Source organism: Lepidothrix coronata, unplaced genomic scaffold, assembly GCF_001604755.1.
Source record: "Lepidothrix coronata isolate B3197 unplaced genomic scaffold, Lepidothrix_coronata-1.0 Scaffold28, whole genome shotgun sequence".
Taxonomy (NCBI): Eukaryota; Metazoa; Chordata; class Aves; order Passeriformes; family Pipridae; genus Lepidothrix; species Lepidothrix coronata.
The window spans coordinates 3,098,156-3,115,288 of NW_016690208.1; the positions used below are offsets into that span (position 1 = coordinate 3,098,156).

The 17,133-nt window shown below is 56.9% G+C and overlaps 2 protein-coding genes across 4 annotated transcripts in view; both read left to right on the forward strand.

Annotated features, from left to right (window-relative positions):
* CFAP77 (cilia and flagella associated protein 77) overlaps positions 1 to 4,515 on the forward strand; it is a 60,227-nt gene extending 55,712 nt beyond the window's left edge. Inside the window, exon 6 of the mRNA XM_017809940.1 lies at positions 4,299 to 4,515. Coding sequence (XP_017665429.1) covers positions 4,299 to 4,367 — 69 coding nt within the window. The 3' untranslated portion in view covers positions 4,368 to 4,515. The remainder of the gene's footprint in view (positions 1 to 4,298) is intronic.
* Positions 4,516 to 8,394: 3,879 nt separating this feature from the next.
* On the forward strand, positions 8,395 to 15,885 carry BARHL1 (BarH like homeobox 1). Of its 3 annotated transcripts, none has more exons than XM_017809938.1 (4): positions 8,395 to 8,612; positions 9,945 to 10,668; positions 13,833 to 14,055; positions 15,591 to 15,885. In XM_017809938.1, the coding sequence occupies exons 2-4, from the start codon at positions 10,218 to 10,220 to the stop codon at positions 15,883 to 15,885; spliced, it is 969 nt and encodes a 322-aa protein (XP_017665427.1). In that variant the 5' UTR covers positions 8,395 to 8,612; positions 9,945 to 10,217. The 3 variants fall into 3 exon arrangements, with proteins under 3 accessions (XP_017665427.1, XP_017665426.1, XP_017665425.1); XM_017809937.1 differs by lacking the exon at positions 8,395 to 8,612 and adding an exon at positions 9,032 to 9,562; XM_017809936.1 differs by lacking the exon at positions 8,395 to 8,612 and having other exon boundaries at positions 9,614 to 10,668.
* Positions 15,886 to 17,133: the final 1,248 nt, after the last annotated feature.

Sequence of the window (17,133 nt, forward strand, 5' to 3'; positions counted from 1 at the left end):
TGGACCCTCTCCAGGGCAGGCTCCACCTACATCCAAGCCCCAGCATCCAAAGGCAGCACAAGGAAAACTCTTGGCAACCAGTTCCCATTGCTGTAATACAGATATTCTGCTGTAAAGGAACAGATTTGGGTGCTCACAGCTTCATGGCTTGTAGCAGAGTAAAACCACACACACAGTGTTGGGTTACAGGTGAGCACCTACCATTGCTTTCAGTGCTACCTACTTCCTACACAAATCCACAGAAACACTTCTGAAATGGGTTTGGGATTTCATTTGTGGACCTGTTCTGACTTCTGCAGAGATGCTATTTATCAAGAGACAACTTTAAGTAAAACTCTTGCCTGGCACGAGAAGGGTCAGGATGCAGATCTCAAGCACATGAGGTGAAAGCTGCCGGCTCTGGTCTGACCAAAAACACCAGGGGCACGTGCCAGGTTACAGCTCTAGTGGGTTAATTCTCCTTTCCTCATACTGTTGCCCAGACCAAGTGACCAGTGAACTCCAGCAAATATCTGTGGACATTATTTTCAGGAAGAAAAAAAAGAAACAAAATCCCAAATCTCCATGGGACTTTTAAAATACGGCAGCCAAAAATTGCTGAGCACTGTTTGAAACCTTCTTGGCCTTGAAGCAAATAAGGATCATTTAGCCCAGGCTCCCTTGTCCTGCATTCCCCTCTGTTCTTAGAAAGGTGGGGAGAGAAAAATCAACCCCATTCATTAAGCCAGTTAAGCGTGCCAGTGGCAGGAAAAGCCACAGTATTTGTAACCCTAATAATCCAACGCTCACCTCTGAGCACAGCTCATCTTGGACAGAATAACGTCTGTTTTAAAAGTACCTGCCTCTCTCTAACTTGTCATGGCATTTGTTGACAACCCTATTGAAAGCCGCTCTCGATGCGGCTGTGAAGGATCTTTCAGCACCTCTTTCTCTTTCCTAGACAGTTTTTGAAAGGGAGGGGAGGAAAAGAAAAAAGCCATCAATACAGGGGGAAAAAGGCATCAGCAGCCAACATCGGCTGATGAAGCGCCTCACCTGGGCCCCCAGCACACCGCCTCCAATTAAATCAAAATGGTTTGTTTTTAATGGTCTTTTACACTGACAAGTGGGCTATCATTCCAGGCCTAGAGAGCTGTCAGGGAGCCGAGGCAAATCCTCCGTTGATAATGCCCAATGCTTCCAATTAGGAGCCGAGGCCGCTCCTGGCGCACTAACGATTCCCCAGCCTCCCCCAAGGCCCCTTCGGCGTTGGCTGTTTCGTCTTCCCTCTTCCTCCGCCGCAAATTACTGACACAAAACGGAGGCGCCCCGGTGCCTCCTCACCACGCCGGGCCCCGGCCCTGTTGGATTTAATGAGGCGATGGAAGTTTTCGCGGATCTTTCGCTAAATTCTTTTCTTGTTTGACAGCTGCTTGAGTGTTGACCTTATAAAAGATTTAGTGTTTCTCATTATTTTCTGTCAAGCTTTACAAGTGATAGCTTCACGGGAAAAATCATTTGCATCCCGATGCGCGCGGGTTTTTTGTCTGTGCGAGGGGGATGCTCGGCGCGGTGTGCACGCCCTGAACACCCTACTCCCCCCTCTGCATTGTTTATTTTACTCCTTCCTCCCCCCTCCTTGGAAAAAAAAAAAAAAATCTACAGATTTGTGTTGTTTTGGGGGAAAACAAAAAAAAGAAAAAAGAAAACCAACAAACCAACAACCAAACCCACAAACAGGATAAGACTTTAAAGGCCCAGGATTTGTTAGACTCCTGTAAATGAGGGAGGTTTTGAAAAAAAAAATAGGGATTGGTTTCCCGTAAAGAGAGCTCAGCAAAGTGTTTTGTCACCCGCTAAAAGGATTCGATCAAATGGATGATGGAAAAACCAGGCTGAGCCCCGGTGCAGCTTTGGTGTTAAAGTGAAAAATCGTGCGAGGCTGGGGAGCTGCCTGTGAGCAGGTGGGCAGAGCCAGGCAGGTGCTGGGAGAGGAGCAGGTAAAGCTGCATCTCCCTGCAGCCCAGTGTGGATCCCTCCAGGGCAGGGGGACAGCCTGGTGCTGCTTCTAACTTGCTTCAGCCCCTTTCATGGGTTCTTCCTCAACAGCTCCTACAAGTCATCACAGTCCATTAAATCCTATTAACTAAAACTCCTCCCACATGAGCTGAGCTTACTGAGCACCCAAGGGTGTTCACAGTGCCCAGCACCTACAGCACACACACCCCAGCACCAACCTCAACATGGACAAACCCAACACCCACAGCACCCACAAAACCCTGGTCAGTCTCTGGGGTTTGCTGCCATCAGGGGAGCTCTGCCTTCCCACTGCACCAACTCAGCATGTCTGCATCTCATATGCGATTTCTGAGCCCTCCATTGACATACCTGCTTTAATTTATCCTCCATAACTAAGAAACCCAAATTAAAATACCCCCCAAATACATACTTAAGTTTTAGGAGTGGTATTTTTTGTTGCACCTCTAATTCTTTGAAGCAAACACAGATATGACATCCCAGCTCCAAGGGTCCTGCAAGTTTTCATTTGTCAGTAACGAATGCAATGAGCAGCAGCAAAAACATTGCTCCTCATCAGCAGCTGAAGCCCATTGCAGCTCCATCATCTGCAAGGAAAACCACCCAGCTTTTACCTACAAACTATATTCCTGTCCTGCTACAGCCAATGCTCCAAATCCATGATTCAGACAAAATCCTGACATAACAATCCACTACCACATCAGAGTAATGGCAAAAATCATCAGGAAGTACCTTTGGGTTCATCATTTAAAATATGAATTAGAAGAATCCGAGATGAGGATTCATCACTGGCATTGACTTCTCAAGACCAGTCTCTGTCATAATAAGACCTTTGACCCAGGGACACCCTTATCTGGGCTCTAATTACTGGCCTTCATTATGAGAGGGTTTCTCATTTTTTAAAATAGCACTTGTCCCTGTCCTACACCTGGTGCTTCCCACTCACTCATGCTGAGGGCAGGAGCTGGAATCCCTCACAACTTTGTCAAGGCTCTGCTAATTTTAATCACTGCCAGTTGTGGCTCAGTGTGACATTTCTCACCCCGTAGCTTTGTACCAAGTTTGGAGTCCTTTCCTGTGGCTTCAACCCAGTCCCAGGCAGAAAATTCTCTCTGCCCAGTTCCCAGCACTGGTGGGTAAGGGAGCACAACAGAAAGGCAGAGGCACATCCCAGAGAAGCAGCTCAACTGTCCTTACTTGTGAGCACTGGGTTTTTCCAACAATCCCAGCTCTGAGGGGAAAAACGTGTGCATCTTTAATGGGAGGTTGGAGTTGGAACAGCCAGGGATTGTTCCTGCCAGCTCCCCGGGGCTACCCACCTCTTTTAGCAGCCCTTGGTTCTGCCTCTCCCACCTTTCCCTCCCAGAGAGGGGTTATGTCACTGCTGCTACTTGTGAGAAAGCAAAAACATCCAGAAACAGCTGTCTGAAGTTAGGCACTCAAATGCATATTTAAGTACCTGAACGCCTTCCTCCAGAGAGGGGGAATAGCTAAATACGCTTTGTTTGTCTTGATTAATGAGATCACTTGCAAGCTTTTCAGGGCAAAGACTGCTCTGTATTTTTACATATGCAAAACCTGACATCCAGCCAACCTGAGCAGGGTGGGGGAAGCGGGAGGCAGCTCAGCACATCCACACGAGGCACACGTATGGCACAGGGAGTTGGGCTGGGGCAGGTAAAGCCCATGGCAAACCCACTCCCTGCAGGAAGACACATCTCAATAGCTGCATCTCCCGTGCAGGGGTGCTGTGTGTGAGCCCCACTGCTCACACCAAACAGCCCTGGGACCTTTCTCCCCCTTTGTTTGTTGTCATGGGCATTTTTTCACCCTCTCCCCACCTCGAAGGTGATTCCTGGGGAGATGCTGCTTCTGTGTTTGTCAGCCAGATCCTGATCCCAACAGTGTCTTCACTGAGAGCTCTGAGCCCACCCTGCCCCCTCAGTGAAGGACACAAGTCCTGTGTTGTAGAAAACGAGTCATATTTATTTCAGGGTCCACCTTAGGGCGTTGCCAGCCTTTGAAAGTGTCGGACAACAAACACACCATAGTAAGACTACAGAGTTTTGTTACTAGAGCGGGATAAGAACCTCCTGAAGTCAATCAGAAAACTACTCCTCATTTTAAACAGGTTAAGTGTTTAACTTGAGCTGGAGCAACGTTTTCCAATCAGACAAAACCCCTCGTGCAATCTGCAGTCTCTTCCCTCTCTGTGCTACAACCTACTTTTGGTGGCTGACTGCTGGCTGTAACCAATCCTCTCTCTGCTCCTTCCCTCATAGGCTGAGCCTCATCTCAGTACTTTTCCAGACCCTGAAGCTCGTGAAAAGGCACTCAGTGCCTCCCGTTGAGAAGTGCCTGCCAGAGGTGCTGCCCTTCCCCAGAGCACCCACCCATCACGGACCGTGCTGGGCACTGCCCTGTGACCCCACACAGACTTTCTCTCAGGTTTTACAGAGTTATGCTAATGCAGATACAGCCAAATAAAGCACAAATATAACAGGAATGATTCTGTCTCAGCCTATTCATTGCTTCATGTCAAGGGCACAGCACCTTAGTCTGAACACCACTGTTCTCATCGTGCCCAGGGTACCCCAGGAGCAGGGCAGTGTTCAACCAGCACAGCCCCACAGGGAAAGCAGGGCAGTTTCCTTCACTGCTGGTTCTGAACAATTACATTAAATGCAGTCGATATCAAATCTAGAGTATCTCATACTCCATCAGTCCTCCTCATTTCTTTGCCAAATCACTGCCTGATGCAGCAAAGCCCTTGCCTGTGTGAAGGAATCCAAACACCTGCTTTAACCACTCTGCCAAACTGAGGCCTCACCACAGAGAAAAGCCTCCACTTGAAGGTGACTCCAGCCAGCTCCACACTCACCCTCCAAGAGCTGCTGGTGTCTCATGTCCCTCAGGGCTGAGCCTCTTCAAGCACTTGCTGAACAAACTCAAACTCCAACAACAACTCGACATCACAGCACCCAAACCCCAGCTTGGTCACCCACAGGTGACAGCAGAGGCTCAGTTACCAGCACATCTGGAATCCATCTCCTCCCAACAGAGCATTTCACCTCAAGGCAACACCACTTGGTAATAAGAGTGATTACTTTAACTGTGCCTCTCCATTATTGCTACAGGAATAATTAATTACTCTTGTGTAGTCTGCCTCTCACATCTACTGTTAGAGCTCAGATTGTACCAGCTATCTAAGTCAAATTAGCTTTCAGTTTTCACATCCATCATCCCACTGGCACTTGGAGAGCTCAGGTATGTTCTGAGCCACACTCTGAGAGGTGAAATCTGCTGCCCTGGGCAGGCCCAACTGCATCCCCAGCTCAGGAAAGGGCTGGGAACAAGCAGTTGGAGGGTGCATGTGCCCAGAATTCTACCTCTCACACCTCAGCACTAGGACTAGCCCAGCCCTCCTACATAGACCCACCAGCAGCCAAAGGACATAAAGAATTCATGTTGAGCCAAGGGCTCATTGCCCACTGGATTTCCAGCCAAACTTTTAAGACCAAACCTCAAAGAGAAAAGTTCTTCATAACATTAAACTGTATCACTCAAGATGAAAGAACAAAGTAAACTGCTTGGGCAGATTCTCTTACCTCTCCCAGGACAAGGAAGGCTCCCCACCAGCTGCTTCAGCATCTCCCACATCCCCTCCTCAGGGGGAACTTGTGCCCCAACCTGCCCTTTATATAAGGAAGGAGCCATAACAAACTCCACCCTGCCCACACCTGAGCTGAAGGAGGAACAAAATCACCTGCTTCAGACCGGGGAAATCCTGGGATGTGGTTGCCTCTTTTTAGTACAGGCCTTTAAATAAACCCCATCTAAAATAACGAGGAGGATAACAGCAGGGTTTGCAATGCTGGCAGAGGAGGATTATTAACCAAGGACCTTTCCCACCTCCCCAGGGAGGGAGGAAGCCAGCCCTTAAATACTTATCTTGCTAAAAATGACACTGTTTACAAGTGTGTGAGAAGCCCAGGCACAAGGTTTGCCTGGTGGGAGCCACATCCAGCTCTTGGTCCAGCCACAGCATCTGTGTCCACCTGCACCAACCACTCAGGTCCTTGGGATGCACACAGGGAAGGAAGCAGAGTCCTGCCTGGCTGGAAAGGGCTGTCACACAACACGTGTGAGCCAAGCCCCTGTGAACCTGCTGGGTCAGGAGAGGAAGAAGCCAGAAAAAGAGACCAGAAACCCAAAAAAGCACCAGCCACGTTCAGAAGGAGACGCCTCCCAGTGGGGGTTGCAGCGGACAGACCTGCCCCGCTGCGCCCCGAAATCCTGGGACAAGGCGGTGCCCCAAATGCCCCGAGTCTCACAGCTCGGGGGGGCTGCCCGGGGGGAGCGAGGGGCGTCGGCACCGCCCGCACCCCCCCGTGGGGGACCCCCCCGGGCTGCCCCCGACCCAACCCAGCCGTGAGCCGGCGTGTCCTCCCCGCTCCCCCCGTGCCGGCGGAACCCGGTGCGGGGTCCCGACCCCCCTCTCGCCGCCCCCGACGCTCCTTGTCCTGCAGTGACACCCACCGGTAACGGGGTTTTACCGCTGCTGCAGCTTCCCCGCCGCGGGCCCGGCTCCTCCCCGGCACTGCGGCCCCCCCGGCTGAATGTCCCCCCCTTTCCTGCCGTTTCCCGCCACCCCGAACCCTCCTCTCTCCCTCCCATGGAAGTGCGTTCGTTTCGTTACCGGAGCATCCCACCGGTGCCTGTCGCTGCTGAGCGTCCCTCCCGGCGCCTGCTGGGCACGGCTTTTCCGAGCACCCAGCTGGGGTTCGGTGAGAAATCCAGTGCAGCAGAGCCTCCTGGGAATTCCTCCCAAAGCCAGACCCTTGCAGGACACCGGGCCGTGCTTCACTGGCAGATATTTCTCAAATAGCTCTTACTAATCATCATCCCAGCTCAGCAGTCCGTGCCCTCCAGCCCCTGGCCCAGCTGTGGAGGTGTCCCGCAGCCCAAGCCTCTGGGAACACCTGGATCAGCCCTGTCCCGTGGCCTCAGGGCCAAACCCACACTGGGAACAGGTCCTAGGAGAGCCTGGCCATGTCCATCAGCATCTCCCAGCAAGGTGGGATGCAAGGAAGCTCCCAAAGCTGCCAAAGTCCTGGATCCAACCCTGGGGTGTGAGTGGGGCTTGTGAGGAGGGAACTGAAAATGTGGGGATCTGCTCCACATACAGACCAGTCAGTGGTCTGTACACAGGATTTCCTACCTGTGCTGGGAGCTACAGACAAATAATTTGAACCCCTCTTGTCCAGTGTCTGGTGACAGGGGGGGACACCACATATAGGCAGAGTGAGGCACGTTTCTTCCTGGGGGGGGCTAATTCTGAAACAACAATAACAATAACTTTAATAGTAAGAATAGTAAGAATAATATTAATGTCAGCCACACTGACATTAGAACATGAGTAGCAAGTGCATCTGTAGCTGCTGGGAGCTCCAAGTGTGGCCTAGGAGTGACAGTCTCTATCTCCAGGGCCTTGGCTGGGGATGGCACAATGCAGCACCTGCTCAGGGATGAGCTCACGTCCCCCCTCCAAAATCTTGCACAGCATCAGGAAGTTGGTCTGATCTGGAAACTTCCTCGTGCTTATTTGAAGGCAGGTGCTTTATTCAAGAGCAGGAAATACAGCAACAAACTCACCAGCCCCAACCTGTCCCTGCATGGCTGATCCAAATCCTGATTCTAAACCCACTCCCAGCCCCGCTCCATTTTCCGGTTCCAAACATGACCTCAGTGCTGCTCCTGGTCCCACTGCCAATCTCCATCCCAAATGGGATCTCCTGGTTGGATAGGGACAGGGAGGCTGCCAGAGCCCAAGAACCAACACAAACACTGCAAAGAGCTGGGAAACCCCATCAGAGTCTCACCCTCATTTCTCACCGGGACCAGTTTGTGCACATCCATCGCTCTGGTCCAGCTCCAAGTGACATTTGGCCCGGCCTTATGGGTAGTGGATGCTGCAAAACTGCCCCTGGACAGACCAGGACCCTTCAGCCTGGCCTCCAGCCCCAGGTGCTGGAGCAGCACCGCTGTGATGGGAGGGAGACAGGGCAGAGCAGCAGCAGGAATCCTTTGCGCAGGGAGGGACAGGAAGGACGGGCAGTGCCCGGCACGGCCGTGTTGCATCCCCGAGGTGGGGGCAGGCTGGGACCGGGGCTGACGCTGATTTTGTTCCTGGGCTTGTCCTCCTCTGAGGTTCTTTTGTTCCGCTGCCCCGATCCCAGCCGGCCCCGAGCCTGCAGGGCCGAGGGCAGGAGGTGCTGGGGGCCCTGCCTGCGCCGCTGCCCGACAGCTGGCAGCCGGGCTTCCCGAGGGGGGGCTCTCCCCTCGCTGGTCGCCTCCAAGCTGCCGGCCAAGGGCGGCTTTGGAAGATGGACAAGATGCAGCTGACTGGCCGGGAAGGTGGCGAACGGAAGAAATCGAGTATTTGAGAAATAACCGGCGGCATCGCTTTAAAGTGGCACAGCCTCACACGCCCGGGTGTGGACATTTTCCTCGTCTCCGCGGCGAAGGGTTTGCCCGCGGGAAAAGCCCCTAAATAAACCCTCGAGGAGGCAGGAGCCGGTCTGACCGGGAGGAAGGTGGGAATCCTGCGGGAGCCGGTCCCTCTCCAGCCTGGGAGACCAACAACGGCAAAACCCCCCGACGGGACGGGAGGGAGGAAACTTGGTGTCTCTGGGAGAAACGGGCTGGGGCTATCGGGCTTTTATTTAAAACGGGACTGACGGCAGGAAAAATCCACCCTGAGTGCGGCCCCTTCCCAGTGGCACCAGTAGGTACCGCCGCTGGGCGCTGGGAGAGCGGGCAGAGCGGTGCCCGGTCCTCGCCGCTCGGGCAGCGCTGGGCTAAGGAGGCGGCTGCCCGGCGGCCTCGCGGATCTCTCTGCTCGGTCACAACCGATTTCGAGAGCATTCAACGAAATTCGCAGCTCTGAGGCTCACCTCGGGCTCAGAGCAGCCGCCCCTGTGCTGGGAGCCTGGGGAGGGTTTCGATGCTTTCCCTTTTCCTTTAATTTTTTTTTTTCTCTTTTTTTTTTTAATTATTATTTTAACGCCCAGCAAAACTTTCCCTGCCTGAGAGGGACCTGCAGATCGGCTAGCTGCGGGGGGAGGCGAGCAGAAAACAGCAACCCCTCGACAACCCACCCAACCTACTAGCCTCCCCCCCCCGCCCCTTCCGCGGCTAATCATCCCATTACGAGCCCTATCAGCGGGATAATGACGGCAAAAGAGGGCGGAAACCGCCCGGAAAGCGCGGGGACGCGGGCGGCAATTAATTCCCGTTAATCAAGCTCCGAGGTGTCGCCTGCTGGGGAGTGACATCCCCCAAAACGCCCGGCGGCCAATGGGCGCGTTCCCACGGGTTGGGTGGGGGGTGCCGGGGTCCCCCAGCCGGAGCGGCCCAAGTTCAGGTTTTCTCCCCATTTCCCCCCGTTCCCCCCCCGGGGAGGGCGCGGCGCTCCCGCCGCTGTCCGAGGTGCTGAAGGCGCCTCCGGCTCCGGAGCGACTCCGGCTCGCGGGCTCCGTCCGAGGTGCTGAAGGCTCCGGAGTCACTCCGGTTCTCCCCCCCGCCGGTGTCCGAGGTGCTGGCGGGGAAGGGGGGGCGCCGCGGCGGCCCCGACGGCTGGCCACCCCCTCCGCCCTCCCCTCGCCCTTCCCCATTGATTTCTGGATCATTAAGTGGTTAAGGCGCTGCGAAGCCTCCACTATCGATCGCTGCCTCCCCACCTCCGGCTGGGAGCCCCCCGGGCTGCCCCCCAGCCCCGCGCCGCCGCGGCTCCGGGCACGGGTGGGGTGGCCGGGACCCCGGGTGAGGTTGGGGTCCGTCCCCCCTCACCCCACCCCCTTCGCGGCCAAAGTTTGACTCTGCCTCCCTCTCCCCCCCCTCTCCTGTCTGTCTGTCTGTGAGTGCAGCTGGGCGCGATGCTGAAGACGGAGCAGCCTTGGATCTAACGCGCGGCGCCTCGGAGAGCCTTGCAGCAATTGTTGCCCGGATCCCAGACTGAACTTTGCTCATTTTTTTTTTTTCCTTTTCACCTTTTTTTTTTTTTTAAATTATTTCTATTTTTTTGCCTTCTTTTTTTTTTCCTTCCCCCCCTCCCGTTATTGTTAATTATCATTATCAAACCGCTTCCGCCGCGCCCTCCCCGCCAATGCCCGTGTGAGCGCCGGCACCTCGCGGGGGCCATGGAGGGCTCCACCGGGTTTGGGATCGACTCCATCCTCTCCCACCGAGCCGGCAGCCCGGCCGTGCCCAAGGGGGACCCGCTGGTGGGCGACGGCCGGTCCCCGCTGGAGCTGAGCCCCCGCTCCGAGGGCAGCAGCGGGTGCCCCTCGCCCCGCTCGCCGGGCCGCGAGTGCCTGGAGGCGGCGGTGCCGCGGCCGGGCCTGGATGCGCATCTCCAGCCGGGGCAGGTCTCGGCTCCCTCCCAGTCCCGGACCGTCACCTCCTCCTTCCTCATCAGAGACATCCTGGCCGACTGCAAGCCCCTGGCCGCCTGCGCGCCTTACTCCAGCACCAATGGACCTCACGGTGGGCAGGAGCCGGCGGGCAGGATGCCCACCAAGCCCGGCGAGGATTTTAGGGAGAAAATGGAAAAAAACACCAGCAGCTCCTCCTCGGACTCGGAGTACAAAGGTAAGAGCCGCTCACCCCGCTGGGCTTTGTAGGGCGGCCCTGACCCAAAGCCTCGGGCGGCCCGGGGGTCTCCCGGTGCTCCGGGATCTCGCTGCGGAACCGGCCCCGCTGATGGGGGGGGGTCGCGGTATCGATCGCCCCCGAAACGACCACGGGGTCGGCACCAACTTGGGAAAACTTGGGGTTCGGGGCTCGGTGGGGCTCGGCCCGGTGGAAGGGGTTGGGGCGATCGGCGCTTCCTCAAACGCGCCCGGGGGATCCGCCGGGCTGTTTTCCGCGGGAAAGATCCGGCTCGTTTCGTTCCTACCCGCGGGGATATGGGAGAGGAGAACCGGAGACGGATTTCTGCCTGGGAAAAAAAAATAAACAAACAAAAAAAAAAAAAAAAAAAAAAAGGAGGAAAAAAAAAAAGGAAGAAAACGATAATAAAATGATCACGACTTCGCCAGGTATTTCCCCCGCTCCGCTGAGAAACGAACAAGCCAGTCGGCGGGGTTTGATTCGATGTATTATTTGCGTTATTATTTTGGGGATGGTTCAAAACAGAGCACGACAGACAGGGAGCCCCGGGCTGCATCCACGGCGGGGCTGGGGATGGATGCGGCCGCTGCTCGCCCCAGGCCGGGGGCTTCGGCCTCCCGGGCCCCTCGCAGCCCCTTCCCGGCCTTCCCCTGCGGCAGCCGGGGCAGGGAGAGGCACAGGAACAGCACGGGAGGGTTGGGGTCGGTCCTCGCCCCCCGGAGCGGTTTATCCCAGGTGCTTTCGCCCATCGCACCCCCACCACTCCTGCAAACTTTTACCCAGGAAAAGTGTTCGCCGGCTGTTGGAGAGGGGAAGGCGAGGGTACCCAGCTGGGGGGAGAAAGGGGAGGCGATGGCACCTTGCAGGGCCGATGGATTTGGGGGGCTTGGCAGAAAAAAGCGAAGGAGGCGCTGAGCCCTGTCCTGGCTGCAAATGCACCCTTGGCCCGCCTGGAGAGGCTGGGCTGAAATCCGGTTCATGGAGGAAAAAATACTCGCCCAAAGGAGCCTCAAAAGGCGGCGAAAACCTCTGGGCATCGCAAGGGGATTTTCGCTCCAAACGAAGGACGGAGCCCGGGGTCGGTGCCGGGGCTGGAAGTGCCCCGGGAGGAATCATCGGCCCCGCTGCTCCGCAGGGCCGGCGTTGAAAGCAGCTGCGATTCCCACCTTGGTGGTTTGTTTTCACCTCCTACATCCGCCCCAAATTTCTTCAGCTCCTCTCCCCTTCCCCCAAATCGCCGAGACGCGAAAGAAGCGGCGGCGGGCGGGGGGGAAGAAAAGCGGGTTCTCCGCATCCCCCAGAGCCGGCCGAGCCCGGGCAGGGGGGGATGGATTTGGGGGGGGCCGTTCCCCGTTGACGCTTGGCTCCTCTGCTGTCCCTGCCACGGCCACGCTGCAAACGCCGCTGAAATGGGGGGAAGAAATCCTTTAAGTTGCGGGGAAAACACCGCTTTAATCGTGGAGGAAAAAATGGCCTAAACGAGAGGGGAAAACAGATTAAATGGGGGAAAAAAACTACAATTTAAATGGGGGGGGAAACACAGCTTGAATCAGAGGGAAATCCCTGCATTAATGGGGGAGCGGGTGAAGGTCCTCGCTTCCAGCACGATCATTTTTTTGCTGCTTTGGAAATAGCCTTTCCTGGGACAAAACGCCCCTGATTTATTCCGCGAAGGAGCTGCGGGGCCAGGCCTAACCCGCAGCGGCCAAAATGCCGAAAAATCCATAATATATATTTATATATAGAGAGAGATGTATAATTTTTTTTTTAAAGCTATGAATAGCCAGGGAAAGATCCGAACCGGCTGGGGAAGCCGCTGCCGCCGTTCCTGCAGCCCTTTGGAAAGCAGGAACTTTTTTAGGAGCCGAGGATCAGCCCGGGGGCCGGGGGGGATTTGCCGTCTCGGGATGCTCGAGGCCTGACCCGCTTTACTCCGCGGAAAAACTCCGCACAAACTTTGGGGCCGTTCCCGGGAGGGAGCGGGGCCGCCCCTCTTCCCCTACCCGGTCCCGGCGCTGCCTCTTTCCCGTGATCTGGGGCCGAATCTCCCCGCTTAAGGCTCGTCCCCGGCTCGGGCTCTGCCTGCTCGGCCAGAGCCGGGATTTCTGGTTGAAGGGTTTCGCTCCCCGGTGGCTCAATTAACCGGATTATTGTCTTCCTACAGAGAGAAATCAGCTCGCGTTCGGCTGCAGCCCTGTCCCTGCTCACCCCCGCCACCAGCAAATTTAACATAAACCCCTGTGAAAAAAAAAAAAAACAAAACAACCAAACGCCGCCGATTTGTATAAACCGAGCCTTTTTGCTCCATAATCTCCTCCAGGAGAGTGGAGAAGGCGCGCACAAACAGGGGTTTATTTTTCCCCTTTTATTTTTATTTCTGCTCGATAATTTTTCCATCACCTACTAACATTTTGTGGCGTAAGTTCCCGCGTCGCTCCGCCGGCGCGTGGGTACCGACAGCGCCAACGAACCACCGCCAGCCCCTCTCATTCGGCATTTTTTAAGATAAATAACAACCCGGGCAGGGGCTGGCGGAGTCCCTTCCCCAGTATTTCGTTGTGCGCCCTGGAGAAGGGAGGTTTGTTCCGTGCCCCGGGAGGACGGAGGCTTCTCTGCGGAGGGGAAAAGCAGGATCAATCCAGCGACATTCCCCTCCAAAAAATGTGGACTTAAAAATTTTTAGTTTTGGTTGGTTTTGTTTTCGGTTTAAAAAAGAAAAAAAAAAAAGAGAGAGAGAGAGAAAGAAAAAAAAGGAAATAAAAATTATCCAAGCATCGAGAAATCTGTTGGGTTTGGGAGAATAAACTCAGAGGAGGGCCCTGCCCCGTGAGAAATGAGGAGTGAAGGGGATAAGGGGGGGTCTGGGCAGGAGGGCGGCGGGGCCGGGCCGGGGGTCTCCTCGGCACATCCCGGCGCTCTGGCCCCGCTCCCAGGCCCTCGGGAAGGGGAAAGGCCGGGCCCGGTTCGGGGAGACCCCCCGAGTCCCCCCCAAGATTAAAATTTTCGAGGTTACAGAGCAAATGTGCCGTGAGCCCGACTCGGACCTGAGCCCCTGACTCACGGCTGCAGGGGGCTACCCCCTTCTTTTGAGGGTATTTCCATTCCTGCCCTGACCTGGCCTCTCTTCCTCCCTCTCGGCTCAGTGAAAGAAGAAGGGGACCGAGAGATCTCCAGCTCCCGGGACAGCCCCCCGGTGCGGCTGAAAAAGCCGCGCAAAGCCCGCACCGCCTTCACCGACCATCAGCTGGCCCAGCTGGAGCGCAGCTTCGAGAGGCAAAAATACCTGAGCGTGCAGGACAGGATGGAACTGGCCGCCTCCCTCAACCTCACCGACACGCAGGTGAAAACGTGGTACCAGAACAGAAGGTAAAAATGCACCGTTCCCTCCTGCCCGCAGCGCCGGGATCCCACCCTGCCCCTCTCCCCGGCCCCGCACCCACAAACCGGGCAGGGCTCTTGCACCCCACAACCACCCCGTCCCTCCTGGCACCAGGAGAGGTGCCATGTCCGTCCCGTCCCCGCCTCCCCCGGGGACTTTTACCCCAAAGTCAAGAGGAGAAAAGCGATGCTGGGGCAGGGCGGGGGGTGGGGGGCAATCCGTGCCCCCAGCCCCGGCAAGGCGAGGAGGCAGGACCGGGCTTCCAGCTAAACACAACAGCATAACACATCGGCCCATTAATAATAGATACCAATTACTGCTTTGGGCATCAATAATTAACACCCTTTACAGTAATTACACAATTATTATTATGATGAATAATTTACTGGTGGAAATAGGTTTAGCGCTTCAGCGACAAATCTGTAAAAGGGCTGGAGACGTGTGGTGGCTTCAGTGGGTTTATCGGGACAACCCGAGCCCCGACCACTGCCACCGCCTCCAAACGAGGGACCCCCGGCTGCAGCCCCCACACTGTCCCCCCGCTCACCCCGGGGTTTGACCCTCCCTCCCCGTCATTTCCAGTCCCGCTTCGCCATCTGCAAAGATCCCCCCACGTCGGTGATTTGGGGGTGTTTGGGGGCGCTGGGGGCTGTGTGATCACCTCTCCGCTCCCAAAATCCCTCCCGCAAGGACGCGCCGGAGCCGAGCTGGTGCCCCCAGCCCCCTTCCCTGGCCAACCCGGCCCGCCGGCGGCCCCGACGTGGGCGAGATCCCGGGGCCGGGGCTTCTCCACGAGATCCGGCACTCACACACACACAAATATATATATACACACATGCACACATACCCTATGTACGTATGTGTGCATATATAAAATATATACGTGTGTGCGTATATATATATATATATATATATATGTAGGTATATACAGAGAGACATATATATGCCGCAAACGAATGCCCCGGGACGCTGCCCCACTCGTGTCCCCCTGCGGGACCCTCGCAGCCCCCCGAGGGGCCCGGCCCGGCCCCGGCAGCCCCGGCCCGGGGAGGGGGTCCCGGAGCCCCGGGCGGCGGATCGGGCCGGGGCATTGCGGTGGCCGCAGCACCCGCGGGACTGAGGGGAGAGGATCCCCGGCGGGTCGTGTGACAGTCTGGAACTTACACCCCCAGGAAGGGACTGAAATGATGGTCGCGATTTATATCGCCGCGATTTACGCCCCGCCCGTGGATCCCAGCCGGGCTGTGGCTCCGGTGGCTCCGGGAAGGCTCCGTGGGCGCTCACGCCGGGCCGCCGCGGTGGGAACAGCAGGGAGATAAGCCCCCTGCTCCGATTATTGGGGTCTGCATCCCGTGCCTGCCGCACAAGGAAGTCTGGCCCTGGGAGCCAGCGGTGGGAGCGGGGATGCACAAGGAGAGCAGAGTCCGGGGAAAGGGGGCATGCAAAGGGTAAAAAGAGCTCGGGAGCGGCTTTGGGAGCATCCCTCCCTCCTTGACCCCCTGTCTCGACTTGTCCCCCCCAGGACCAAGTGGAAACGGCAGACGGCGGTGGGCCTGGAGCTGCTGGCCGAGGCCGGTAACTACTCGGCCCTCCAGAGGATGTTCCCCTCGCCCTACTTCTACCCGCAGAGTTTGGTCTCCAACCTGGACCCCGGCGCCGCCCTCTACCTGTACCGCGGACCCAGCGCGCCGCCCCCCGCCCTACAGAGACCCTTGGTGCCCCGCATCCTCATCCACGGACTGCAGGGCGGCAGCGAGCCCCCGCCGCCCCTGCCCCCGCTGCCCGGCGTCCTGCCCCGGGCTGCGCAGCCCCGGTGAGCCCCGGCCGCCCGGGAGACGCCCCCGGCACCCACCGGGCCGGGGGGCTGGAGGGGACCACCCCACCTCTGGGGCCGCGAGCAAGCGACAGACTCCCGCTCATCCCCGAATATATATATATATATATAAATATAAATGAGACCTCCCCTTCCTTTTTTAAAATATATATAAAGAATGCAAGAAGCAAGGGCAGGCTTGGCAGGACGGAGCCGGCGGAGCTGCCCCCCAACCCCGCGGGGCACTCGCCGCCTTTTTACCCCCTTGTGCCCCCGAAGGGCAGCGGGGCCGCTGTGGGTCCCCCCACCCCGGCGTGGGACGGCGCCTGGAGCACGGGGGGAGGCGGATGCTCCGTGGGGGCTTTGCCTCTCTGCCCCCTCCCCAGGAACTGTCGGGGGGGACCGAGCCACACCTGCCACGGACGGCTCCGGGGAGCCCCCTCCCCGCTTTCCCCGGCTCCCTGACCCCGGGGCACCATCCGGGAAGGGCCGCGGTGGGGCCCGGGCTGACGGCCCCAGCGAGACTTTGGGACGTCCGTAACTTAAAATTAAAAAAAAAAAAAAAAAAAAAAAAAAAAAAAAAAAAAAAAAAAAAAAAAAAAAAAAGGGGGGGGGAAAGCGCGGTGGAATGTAAATACGGTGCAAAATGTATATGAATTATTTATTTGTGAACCCTGAGGGCGTATTTGTGTAAGTGATTCTTGTCAGTCTGTATCCCGGGGCCGGCCCGGCCGGGCGGGGGGCGCGGTGGGGGGGGTGCTCGGGGCGCCGCGGCCGCTCCCGCTCCCCCCTTTTTTAAATGTGGAAATAAAACTTCTTTACAAACAAACGGGTCTCGCCTCCGCCGGCCCCTTCTTCCCCTCCCGCTTGTTTGCTCTGGCGGAGCAGCCGCCGCCGCCGCCGAGGGGAAAAGGGAAGAGCAAAGAGGAGTTTTCCCACCTCCCATGGCAGGGTTCGCCCCCCTCCCCGGGTCCCGGTGTCCCCCCGGTGTCCCCAGTGCCGGTATGCGGGACCGACCGGCCGCGGGGCCGTCGGGGGGCACCGGGGCGCTGCTGCCCGGCGCGGCGATAGCGAATTAATGACGCTAATCTTAAGTGTATAATTGCCTAAGTGCTTTAAATGATCGCTTTGCAAAATGGATTGTTTCCACCCTTTAAAAGTGTCGCTCATCTGGCCGCGGCCAGCGGGCCCGGCAGCTGGTCCCCGGGACAGCCGGGCAGCGGCTCCTCGGCTCGGGGAGCCGACAGATGGG

Excerpts from the sequence above, each read along its gene's own strand:
- BARHL1 (XM_017809938.1), top strand. The coding sequence starts at position 10,218 with ATGGAGGGCTCCACCGGGTTTGGGATCGACTCCATCCTCTCCCACCGA. Across the intron at positions 10,669-13,832 it reads CTCGGACTCGGAGTACAAAG|TGAAAGAAGAAGGGGACCGA; the intron begins GTAAGAGCCGCT and ends CTCTCGGCTCAG. Across the intron at positions 14,056-15,590 it reads ACGTGGTACCAGAACAGAAG|GACCAAGTGGAAACGGCAGA; the intron begins GTAAAAATGCAC and ends TGTCCCCCCCAG.